The sequence below is a fragment of the Dipodomys merriami genome, unplaced genomic scaffold (genome assembly GCF_024711535.1).
Source record: "Dipodomys merriami isolate MVZ:Mamm:240054 unplaced genomic scaffold, mDipMer1.0.p SCAF_6, whole genome shotgun sequence".
Lineage (NCBI taxonomy): Eukaryota > Metazoa > Chordata > Mammalia > Rodentia > Heteromyidae > Dipodomys > Dipodomys merriami.
Window position 1 is genome coordinate 8,768,730 of NW_027206179.1, and position 13,165 is coordinate 8,781,894.

General features: G+C 37.8%; 1 protein-coding gene across 1 annotated transcript; it reads left to right on the forward strand.

Moving 5' to 3' along the window:
* Positions 1–9,876: 9,876 nt before the first annotated feature.
* LOC138813457 (olfactory receptor 7G2-like) lies at positions 9,877–10,818 on the forward strand. Its single transcript, XM_070001889.1, has one exon. It carries the CDS (start codon positions 9,880–9,882, stop codon positions 10,816–10,818), a length of 939 nt encoding a protein of 312 aa, XP_069857990.1. The 5' UTR covers positions 9,877–9,879.
* Positions 10,819–13,165: the final 2,347 nt, after the last annotated feature.

The window sequence follows — 13,165 nt, forward strand, 5'->3', positions numbered from 1 at the left end:
TCTTACCACTACTAAAGGAATAGCTATGGCTGATGGTTGGTGCCATTTATGAAGCTTCTCAAAGAAATTCTTCCTCATGATATGCTGGACTTTCTCTCCAGAGCTACAGCAATGTAATAGCATTTCAGGTTTATGTGCATCCATCTGAAGCAATTCACCCTAGAATAGGCAGCTATGAATTTTGGTGAATTAGCCCTGAGAGCTAGGGCACGGCTCAGTGATAATATCCAACTAGTCTTGTATGAAATGGGTCTAAATAATTCTTTCCGTATTTGAAAACTATAACCTTACCATCAACTCAGAAAGCCTTGTGTAGCTATCAATACCTCTTTTCCCTTCACCTCCTCCTTACTGGTTTTGAACTCATGGCTTTGCACTTACTAGGCAGAACTTCTGATACTTTAGTCTATTCCCCAAGTCAAGACACTTCCTTATCTACCCACCACTGTTCTAGAAATATCTTCTGTTTTGAATTAGCATAGTAATCATATTCTTTCCTAGGACAAACAGTCTAGAAATGTTAGTATTTCATTGGAATTTTCTTATTAATCATGAGGCTCAAACTCTAGATCTGGAAGCTATCCCTGAGCTTTTGTGCTCAAGGTTAGTGCTTTACTACTTTGAGCCACAAAGCCACCTCCTATTTTGTGGTGGTTAACTGGAAATAAGAGTCTCACGGACTTTCCTGCCCAGGCTGGCTTTGATCTGTGATCCTCAGATCTCAACCTTCTGAGTAGCTAGGATTACTGATGTGAGCCACCAATGCCTGGCTCCGTGCAATTTTTTTAAACCTATGACATGATAGGCACATTTACACATATTTTAATTAATGAAAAGTTGAGGTAACATGAATCATGTGCCTCATTTTTCTCAAATGATGCACCAGAGACTTCACAAATGTCATGGTATGTTTGGAGTGCATTTTCAATGCTCTGTATTTTGAAATATCCATAATGATATTACATAATTAATGAGGTTTGTTGAAGAAGTTGCCTCTGAATTTACTTATTGTATGTATTGATGATACACTATAGGAAATGGTTATTTACATTCAATCACATTTTTTAATCCAATTCACAGTATTCAAAAATATTCTTGTGGAAATAAATGTGGTAGAACCTTTTATTTGTGGTTTCTCTTTCCATGATTTAACTATCTAACCAACTACAACCTATAAACACTCCACAGGAATACTCTCAAGAAATTTTAAGATTTTTTTGAAATGCTTACTTTTTTTGCAATGTTATTAACATAGATTAGTCAGATAAGGAGATTTCATTTTAAAATATGCAAACATATATGCACAATGTACCTTGAAAGCTTCTAATAAACTTAAAGAAGTCATTGTTTTCAGGTCCACCCTTTTGGTGTGTCCTTGATGAACCTCTGTGTGCCCATTTGGATTTAAGTGAACGGAACATTTATGCTAGATTAAATGGAGCCAGGTGCTGGTGGCTCATTCCTATAAGCCTAGCTACTCAGGGGTCTGATATCTGAACATCATGGTTCAAAGCAAGCACAAGTAGGAAAGTCTTACCTCTAACTATGCAAAATGCCAGAAGTGGAACCATGACTCAAGTGTTAGAGCATTAGCCTTGAGCACAAAGGCTCAGGGACAGAGTCCATCCCCTGAGTTCAAGTCCCAGGACTGGCACCAAATTAAAAAGAATTACTCATGGAATCTCACACCTGCAAAAGCTTATACCATCCTTTAGTCTGCTTGCTCAGATATATATATATATATATATATATATATATACATTTTAATGGTTATAAACAAATCCTTCTCTCTACCCCACAACTCCCTTGTGTGTGACAACCAATATTCCCCATTAGTACAACTGCATTAAATTTATACACTCTTTATGGTACTGAAGTAATTTTTATTCCTCATCTTTTTGGGTGTTTATCATGAAGAGATATTCATGGTGTCAAAAGGTTTTTTGGCATCTATGGAAATGATCCTGTCATGTTTTTCCTGTCTTATCTTTACATGCACCAGTGTATTTATCAATATATGGTGAACCATCCTGGCATTCTTCCAATGAAATGAAATTTGTCATGGTGTACAATCTTCCCCAGTATTTTCTGGAGAATGCTTCTATATATGTTCATCAAAGAAGCTGATCTGTAGTTTGCTTTTTCTTTTTTATATATATATATTTTGTCAGTTGTAGGGTTTGGACGCAGGGCCTGGGCACTGTACCTGAGCTCTTCAGCTCAAAGCCAATGCTCTACCAGTTGAGCTACAGCACTACATCCAGCATTTTCTGTGTATATGGTACTGAGGAATAGAATCCCAGGCTTCATGCATGCTAAGCAAGCAATCTACCACAAGGACACATTTCCAGTGCTTTTTCTTTCTTTTAAAAAACATATCTTCAACTGATTTTGCAATCAGGGAAATATTTTAGTAGCATTTCCTCCCTTTATACTTCTGAACTACTAATAAATAGTCTGGTAGAATTTCAGCCATGAATCTATCTAGTCTCAGGGCATGTAAATGTTGAAGTTTCTTTATTGTTGCTTAAACTTATTGTGTGTGATATATCTATTTAGGTTCATCCTAGGTAGCCCATATGCACAGACACTTATTCATTTTATCCATTCCTTCAAAATCATTGAGTGTTTCAATACAAGTTTTGCAAATATTTTCATTGGATACTTTTTTCTTTATTTTTTTCTTTTAAAAATTTATTTATTTATTATTGTGAAAATACCATATAGAGGGGTTACAATTACATGGGCAAGATAATGTACATTTCTTATCAAGCATTGTTGCCTCCTCCTTTGTTTCCCCTTCCTATCTCTTCCAAGCTTCCCCAATCCCCCACCAAAGTTGTAAAGTTCGTTTTCAACATAACAACTTGTACATCTCATTGTTGCAATGGGTCCACCTGTATCCCTATTTAAACAATTTGATTTTTTTCCCTTCTCCTCCACAAATTATACCAACATCAAAGACAATGAAAGCAGGGGTTATACAGTGGGGGAGGGACATACAAAGCAACAAAGATATCATCTTATAAATATGTTAGAAACAATCACATGAAAGAAAAAAAATTGAATATTTATCTTGCAGTTCATTTCCCTAGCATCAACTTATCTGACCATTTCTGCTTGACTCAGACATATACTAGTTATTGCAAATAAGGGAAATCATGGGGCCTGTGTTTCTTTGGGCCTGGCTTACTTCACTTAATATAATTTTTTCCAAGTCTTTCCATTTCCTAACAAATGAGGCAATGTCATTCTTTCTGATGGAGGCATAGAATTCCATTGTGTATATATACCACATTTTCTTGATCCATTCATCTACTGAGGGGCATCTGGGTTGTTTCCACATCTTAGCTGTGGTAAATAATGCTGTAATAAACATAGTTGTGCTGATAGCTTTAGAATGGCCTTGTTTGTGATCATTTGGGTAAATGCCCAAAAGTGGGATTGCTGGGTCATAGGGGAGCTCTATGTGGAGTCTTTTGAGGAACCTCCATACTATTTTCCAAAGTGGTTGAACAAGTTTACATTCCTACCAACAATGCAGTAGGGTTCCCTTCTGTCCACATCCCCTCTAGCATCTGTTGTTATTAGAGTTCTTGATTATAGCCATTCTAACTGGGGTGAGGTGGTATCTCAATGTTGTTTTGATTTGCATTTCTTTTATGGCTAGGGAGGTTGAGCATTTCTTCATGTGTCTATTGGCCATCCTTCTTTCCTCTTCAGAGGAGTTTCTCTTTAAGTCTTTAGCCCACTTATTGGGCAGTTGTTTCTTTCTTTTGCCTGTCCTGATGCTTGAACTTAGGGCCTGGACACTGTTCCTGAGCTTCTTTTGCTCAAGGCTAGCACTTTACCACTTGAGCCCACAGCTCTACTTCCAGCTTTTTGGGGGGGTGGTTTAGTGAAAATAAGACTCTCTCAGAGTTTCTGCCTGGGCTGGCTTTGAACTGCAATCTCAACCTGAGTAGCTAGGATTATAGGCATTAGCCACTGGTACCCAGCTATTTTTCTAATTTAAACAGACACTCCTTATACTATCCCAGGAATTTATACAAACAATTGATGCATCTCTGCACAATACAAACTGAATCTACAAGCCTAAATTATATGTTAAACTTTCTCACATTTTTTTTTGGGGGGGGGTCCAGTCGTGGAGCCTGAACTCTGGACCTGGGCGTTGTCCCTCAGCTCTTCAGCTCAAGGCTAGTGCTCTACCACTTAGCTCCACTTCTGGCTTTTTTCTTTTTGCTTATGTGGTGCTGAGGAATCAAACCCAGGGCCTCAGGCATGCAAGGCAAGCGCTCTACCACTGAGCTACCTTCCCAGCCCCTCTCACATTTTTATTAGGATAAGGTAAAGAAATACTTGCACTTGATAACAAAACCAAAATTGATGAGAGAGTGCAAGGTATTTTTAGGTCGATATGTAGCTAAAAACCAAAACATATGAATGAGAGAAGCAGGCTTCCTGTGGTCTCTGGATGGATTAGTGCCAGATCAAATTTTTTCATCTCTCAGGCTCAATCCTTTAGGATTTGTGCTGCCCTGTAATCACACAGGAATTTAAAAATTTAGAATCAAAGAGTTTCATTAATTAGCAGTTTGGGATATTGAGTCCCAAAGGATCTAAGAGACTGACAACAATCTGCTTGGATCACCACATAGAAGCCATATTGTGGTCCAGAAGCAGTATACCTGGCCCTTGTCTGAGAGATTTCTGCACAGGAGAGTTCTGCTGTCTTTTGGGGATATCTGAAGCAGAACTTCCACTTTTCCTTTTTCATGTTCATGGAAGAATTGCACACGATTCCTTAGTGTGGACACCCAGGTAATCTGAAATATTTTTATTTATATTTTGCCAAGCAATGAGAGGTCTTCATCCATTCATGTGTTTTGTGACATAAGTCCAGCAGAATAAGATTACCCATGAGGCTTGAACTCATGACCTGGGCGCTGTCCTTGAGCCTCTTTGTGCTCATGTTCAAGGCTAGCACTCTACCACTTGAGCCACAGTACTACTTCTGGGTTTTTCTGAGTACTTCATTGGAGATAATAATATCATGGACTTTCCTGCCCAGGCTGGCTTCAAACTGCCATCCTCCGACCTAAGGCTCCTGAATAGCTAGGATTGCAAACGTGAGCCACCAATGCCTGGCCCATCTTCCTAATTATCCATCGTTTACATATGTCTTATCCTTGTGTATCAGTGCCTGAAAAAGCCTTTATTCTGTTAATATCTGACTCTAACCTTATGATACATGATGGAAAGTTTTCCAGATTTTCTTTTTACTTTTTTTCTAATTGTGAAAATACTATACAGAGGGGTTACAATTACATGAGCAAGGCAATGAGTACATTTCTTATCAAGCTTTGTTGCCTCCTCCTTTGTTTCACCTTCCCATCCCTTCCCATCTCCTGCCCGCTCCCTGCACCAGAGTTGTAAAGTTTGTTTTTCGACATAATGTCTTGTACATCTCATTGTTGCAATGGGTCCACCTGTATCCCTATTTAAACAATTTGTTTTTTTCCTTCCCCTCCACAAATTATACCAACATCATTATACCAACAGTGAAAACAGGGGTTATACATTGGGGGAGGGACATAAAAAGCAACAAAGAAATCATCTTATAAATATGTTAGAAACAATAGCAAGAAAGAAAAACCATTTGAGTCCTTATCTTGGGGTTCATTTCTCCTAACATCCAAATGATCACAAACAAGACCATACTAAAGCTACCAGCACAACTGTGTCCATTGCAGCATTATTTACCATAGCTAAGATATGGAACCAACCCAGATGCTCCTCAGTAGATAAATGGATCAAGAAAATGTGCTATATATACACAATGTAATTCTATGCCTGCATCAGAAAGAATGACATTGCCCCATTTGTTAGGAAATGGAAAGAATTGGAAAAATATTAAGTGAAGTAAGGCAGACCCAAAGAAACATGGTTTCCCTTATTTGCAATAACTAGATTTTCAACAGCAACCTACTCTTGCTCAATGTTGAGTTTTTGAGGATAGGTTGAAATTCTCTGTAATTTATTGGTCCAATGAAAAGCTATCAGGCTGCCTTTTTACTTCTGGCTAAAGACCTTAGGATATCTTTTCACAGAACAGATTTTTGGTTAAGATTATTGCCTGATCATGAGACTTTTAGAGAAATCAAGAAATTGATGCAGATTCTCAGGCTATATTCTCCTCTCCTTTATTTCTGTTTTACTTGAGGAAACAGCATCAACTTAGAAGCCCATATCCATGCTCCCCAAATTAGTAAATATTAACATAGTATTCTAGTGGGGAGATTATTTTTTCCTTACAATAACAAAGGGAGTCAGGAAAAATGGAGTTTTGTTATATATATATATATATATATATATATATATATATATATATATATATATAGGTATGTAGATTATTTGTAAAAATGCCTGGGATAGTATAAAGTATAATGAAGGAATGTTAAAAATTAGAAAAACAACAAGCTCATGCCTATAATCCTAGCTACTCAGGAAATCAGAGGATTATGGTTCAAAACCAGCCCAGGCAGAAAAGACTGTGAGATTCTGATCTCTAATGAACTACTCTATCACCCACTGCCCCCCTTAAAAAAAGCCAGAAGTGGAGCTGTGGCTCAATTGGTAAGCCACCAGCTTTGAGTAATAAAGCTCAAAGACAGGGCACAAGCTATGAGTTCAAGCTCCACAACTGGCATACATGCATGCACATGTGTGCACGCACACACACACACACACACACAGATAGAGAGAGAAAAAGGCCTGAATTTATATAATCAGTTATTCTCTTCTTCATTTGGTAGAGTCAAGCAGTATCATTTAACTGCTTTCCATACGATTTTTAAAAATCAGCTGACACATTATACATTTTATCAATGTCTGTGGATATATTTGTGAATGTGTTATGTATTCACTCTGTAATACAATATCCCTCAGTGAGAGAAATGGTTATGTCAGACATTTTGGAATAAAGTCAAGTAGCCAGGCCAAAATAATCAGTCAAAAATTAAGACTAGCATGTAGAAGTAGTATGGAGTTTCCTCAAAAAACTCCACATAAAGCTTCCCCATGACCTAGCAATCCCACTTTTGGGCATTTACCCAAATGATCATAAGCAAGACCATGCAAAAGCTACCAGCACAACTATGTTTACTGCAGCATTATTTACTATAGCTAAGATATGGAACCAACCCAGATGCCCCTCAGTAGATGAATGGATCAAGAAAATGTGATATATATATGTATGTATGTATGTATATATATATATATATATATATATATATATATATATATATATATATATATATATATATATATATGAATTCTATGCCTCCATCGGGAAGAATGACATTGCCCCATTTGTTAGGAAATGGAAAGACTTGAGAAAATTATATTAAGTGAAGTAAGCCAGACCCAAAGAAACATAGGTCCCATGGTTTCCCTTATTTGCAATAACTAGTGTATGTTTGGGACAAGTAGAATAGTTCAAAAGCTATATGCATATAACCAGATAGATGAAGTTAAGTGAAATGAACCCCAAGATAGGGACACAAGTGTTTTTTTCTTTCTTGCTATTGTTTCTTATGTATTTATAACATACCATGTGATTTTTTTGTTGCTTTGTATGTTGCTCCCCCACAGTATAACCCCTGTTTTCACTGTATTTGATGTTGGTATAATTTGGGGAGGGGAAGGGAAAAACAAAATGTTTAAATAGGGATACAGGTTGACTTATTGCAACAATGAGATGTACAAGACACTATGATGAAAAATGAATTTTACAATTTAGGCAGGGAGGGGGAGTGTAGTTGTGGAGGTGGGAGGGAAGGGATAGTAGGGGAAAAACAAAGGAGGAGGCAACAATGCTTGATAAGAAATGTACTCATTACATTGCTCATGTACAGTATTTCACAATAAAAATTTATTAAAAGGGAAAAAATAAAATATGGTCTAGTGTAAATAGTTTAAAAATACAACCAAGAGAGCCGGGCGCTGGTGGCTCACGCCTGTAATCCTAGCTACTCAGGAGGCTGAGATCTGAGGATCGCGGTTCAAAGCCAGCCCGGGCAGGAGAGACCGTGAGACTCCTATCTCCAATAAAACCACCAGAAAACCAGAAGTGGCGCTGTAGCTCAAGTAGTAGAGCACTTGCCTTGAGCTGAAGAGCTGAGGGACAGCGCCCAGGCCCAGAGTTCAAGCCCCATGACCGACAAAAAAAAAAAAAAATACAACCAAGAGAATAAAATAATTTAGTAAACTTACTTGAGGACATAAAATTTCATTGAAATTCTGAATAAAACCTCTAGTGAGGGTTTCGCTTTCTTTAGAGAGAGGGAAATATAAAATCCTTATGTGTCTGATGATATGGAGAAGTTTCTATTTTTTTTCATTTTCTTAGCATTATCTAACACAAATGTGGCACCGTATCTAATTTTTTCTTAAAGCTAAACCTTTAATATTCATATTTATTATCTCCACTATTTCTATTAGCATAGATTAGGTGTAAAGGGGGCTTCATTTTGATACCTCCTATCTGCATCCAATGTACCTTGATCGGACTCACCTTTTCCCTTCCCCTTCTCCTGTTCCTCTTCCTTTAACTTAAACCAATCAAAACATTCTTCATTAAATGACTAGTCATGGATATAAGATATTCATTGTTTTGACAGTAATTTCCAGCTTATTTTTATAAATTAATATTTTATTATTTCTGTTACTTTTAAGCTAATTAAAATTTTTGTATAATGCAGATTTACTCCATTGTTTTATTTATTTAATTATTTTATTTTATTTCTTTTTTCTACTCTCTTTGAGTTTATTGATTAATAAGGGGTTATAGTTCATAAGACAATTTAGGAAATAAATACACCTCCTCTTTGCCCAACCTCCCAGAAAAAAACCCAAACCAAAAACAAACACCACCACTCTCACCACTGCCAGCAACAATGACAACAACAAAAACCCACTGTGTTTCCATTTCTGTCTAGGATAGTTTTGAAATCTTACAGGTCTCAGCCTCCTAAGTAGCTAGGATTACAGGTGTAAGCCACTGGTTCTAGACTACTGTTAATTTATTGTAAGCACATTTTTTTACTTTACTTTCATAGGTTTTTTTATGTTTATGTTGCTAAATCTAGGTCAGATTTATTTTACTGCTACTATTATTTATATTATTTTATTTATTATATTACATATTCTGTATATTATTATATTATTTGTTTATATTATTTATATTTATTGTATTATTTAGGTTATATTTATATTATTGTATTATTTATTTTTGTTATATTATAAGCATATGGGAGAAAACCATGGCATTGATCACTGAGCTATAGAAAGGGATAGATATAAAGTAATAAAGATACAGAAAAACTGGGAGGAGAGAGAGAAGGGCCTAGAAATATCAGGCAAACAACAACAATAAAATTGGTAAAAAGAAAAAAAGAAAATGAAGATGCAGAAAACAAAATAATTCAATGTATATCCTACAAAGTTAGGAAGAATGAGAGATGGGGTGGTTGAGTTGAGAGTGATGAGTGAAAGTGTTTTTGAAAGGGTTCACACTGAGCAAGATGCGTTGTATTTATAATTTGCATTGTTAAATGGCAACTCCTTTGTACAACTACTTAAAGATAGTAAGCTTGTAATCTATATTTTAAAAGATTAAAACATTGGGCAAAATTAACTTAAAAGTGTAGACATGTTGAATTGGAAGCTCTTTGTACAAATATATAACAAGACAATACCATGGTAGAAATAAAAGCACAGTAGGTATATGTTTTTCTACCATGAGAGACCTTTGTTCATCCATTTTCCATCCCATCACCTGTGTTTCCCCCACCCCCAATCAGTCTCCTAAACAATATGGAAACAATAAACCGAACAGGTGTAGCAGAATTCCTCCTCCTGGGTCTCACGGAAGATGGAGAACTTCAGCCCATCCTCTATGGAGTGTTCCTGTCCATCTATCTTGTCACCGTGATGGGGAATCTGCTCATCATCTTGGCCATCAATGCAGACCCTCACCTCCACACCCCTATGTACTCCTTCCTGTCCAAACTGTCCCTGGCTGACATCAGCATCAGCTCAAGCACGGTCCCCAAGATGCTGGCGAACATCCATACACAGGACCAAAGCATCACATATACAGGTTGCTTGGCGCAGGCCTGCTTCGTCTTGCTTTTTGCTGGCCTGGAAAACTGTCTCTTGGCAGCCATGGCCTATGACTGTTACGTGGCCATTTGCCATCCCTTGAGTTACATGGTCATCATGAACCCTCGTCTTTGTGGCCTGCTGACTCTCTTGTCTCTGCTCAGTAGTATTGTAAATGCCCTACTCCTTAGTTTGATGGCGTTGCGTCTGTCCTTCTGCAAAGACCTGGGGATCCCCCACTTCTTCTGTGAACTCGCTCTGGTCATCAAGCTGGCCTGTTCAGACACCTTTATACACAATGTACTGATATACCTGGCAGCTTTAGTGTTTGGTGGCATTCCTTTCTCTGGAATCCTATTTTCTTACATTCAGATCATCTCTTCTGTGTTGATCAAGCCATCCATGCAAGGCAGGTACAAAGCCTTTTCCACATGTGGGTCTCACTTGGTCATGGTCTCCTTGTTCTATGGGACAGGTTTGGGGGTGTACATCAGTTCTGCAGTGACCAACCCTCCCAGGAAGACTGCCATGGCCTCTGTGATGTACTCAGTGGTCACACCCATGCTGAACCCCTTCATTTACAGCCTGAGGAACAGGGACATGAAAGAGGCCTTGAGGAAGCTCATCAGGAGGACAGCTTCCCTACTCTAAGGCATCGCTGACTTTGTACTTAGGGTTTCTGCAATAATCCACAGCAGAAAGATTCCTCGTGAGCCAGAATTACTGACCCCTTTCTTATATGAAGAACAGATGATGTCAAAGTTAAATATATTGCATCATATATTTCTTTCTTTTCTAGCTAGAATATTGATGTTTCCACCACTCTGACTATGATATCTTGGTGCAGGTCATAAAATGAGAGGCTACTCTGTAGGCTCTAGTTTGAATGATGCATATATATATATATATATATATATATATATATGTATATGCATACATATACACACATGTATAACTAGAGATATAGATATATTTGTTGACAATAACAATTATGCATTCTTTTTGTACCAGTATTGGAGCTTGAACTCAGGGCCTGGGCACTGTCTCTTAGATTTTTTTTTCACTCAAGGCTGGCAATCTACCACTTGAGCCACACCTCTTCTTGTATCTTTTTGCTGGTTAATTAGAGATGAGTCTTGAGTTTTTTTTCTGCCTGGGATGGCTTTGAACCATGATCCTCAGATCTCAGCCTCCGGAGTAGCTAGAATTACTGGTGTGAGACACCCAGCACAGGGTTGAAATAAAAAGTTTTAAAGATAGGCTATGGTTGAGTTATACTCTTTATGGGGTAGAATGAGACATTTCAATACATGTATGGTGTGCATAGTGATCTGATAAGTGTAAGTTGCAAATGCATCTCCTCAGAAATTTATTATTTCTTTTCATAGAGAGACTTAAAAATCTCATTTAACTTGGTGCCAGGGGCTCATGTATATAATTGTAGCTCCTGAATGGAGTTGTGATCTGGGGATAGTGGTTTGCAATTAGCTTAGGCAGACATGTCTACAAGCTTCCGTCTCCAATAACAAAGTGCCAGGCTGGAGGCAAGGCTGAACTTGTAGAACACCAGCTGTGTAATAGTCAACCATAGTTAGTCCACAATATAATGTGGACCATTAGAAGTTATTCATCCACTGCCCTTACCCTGTACCAATTAAACACCTGTGGTTTTGTCCAGGCTCATATTTGATGCTATGTTCTCTTCATCACTAAGATGGTTGCTTGCTCTCACATCAAAATGACAAATGTGTGTTTATTTTGCAATTTTGTTCTTTTCTTTTTTTGCTGAACCTAATACTCCCTGTCCCATGTCATCCACATTGCTCTAAAGTGGTAGAATTTCAGTCTTTTCATGACAGAGAAGTATTCCATGGACTACACACACAGTGATCACACACACACACACACACACACACACACACACACACACACACACACACACACACACACACCACCACCACCACCACCACCACCACTACCACCACTATCACCACCATATTTTCTTTGCCTATTTTTCCAGTTCCTCAGGTTGATTTCTGTCTTGTCTATTATGAGTAAGAGTGGAATATGCAATGGTACTTTAGACATATTTTGTGTATAATGATTTCATCCCCTCTGGTTTCATACTCTGATATTACATGGTAACTCCATTGATGACTTTGTGAGGAAGCACCATACTGCTTTCAATAATGCTATCACTAACTGCAACCATAGAACAACACGGTGATGGGATACCAAGCAAAGAATGGAGAAATGAGAGGGATAGGAAAGTTAGGGGCCAGGGGATGCAAAAGCTCATTGACAGCTTCTGAGGCTGAAGATCCCACTTGTGAGATGGCTATAAGTATGTGCACAAGATAGGGCATCAATATATCTTGTGATTACAACCATTAGCATGAGGTATAGTTGGTATATGTAGTGATAATTGACTACCTTATTGTCAGGGAGCAGAAGGGAGCATTAAACGTTTCAACTGCAACAGACATCCATCTTATCTCCAAGGTCTCAAGCTTTTAGTGTTCAAACAGCTCTAATTTAAACACACTTAGGGGAACAACTTAGACCTCTGCCCTGCCTTGACTGTTTGACCTTTCCTGGGCATAGCTCTTGGCCTTCTGAATGCTGTCAGAGATGGCATTCTGATCTCTTAACCCTTTCCATGTCTCAAAGTTCCATTTCAAAGTTCCTTACAAAATGCAAGGAGGAATTTACATTCCTTTTTGCCAAGAGTCCTGCTTTCTCCTCATGCTTCACAAGCATTGTTATTTTTGTGTGTGGTATTGGAAGATCACCATTCTTTATGTGAGATCATATATCTTGATATGATTTTGATGCAAAATTCTCTGATTATAGTGACCATGAATATTTCTTCTTTGCATTAAACTTTTTTTTTTAGCTATTCCTGGGGCTTGAATTCAGGTCCTGGATATTGTCCTTGAGCTCTTTTTCTCAAGGCTCGTGCTGTAGCATTCTGAGCCATAGTGCCACTTTTGGCCTT

Excerpts from the sequence above, each read along its gene's own strand:
- LOC138813457 (XM_070001889.1), top strand. The coding sequence starts at position 9,880 with ATGGAAACAATAAACCGAACAGGTGTAGCAGAATTCCTCCTCCTGGGT.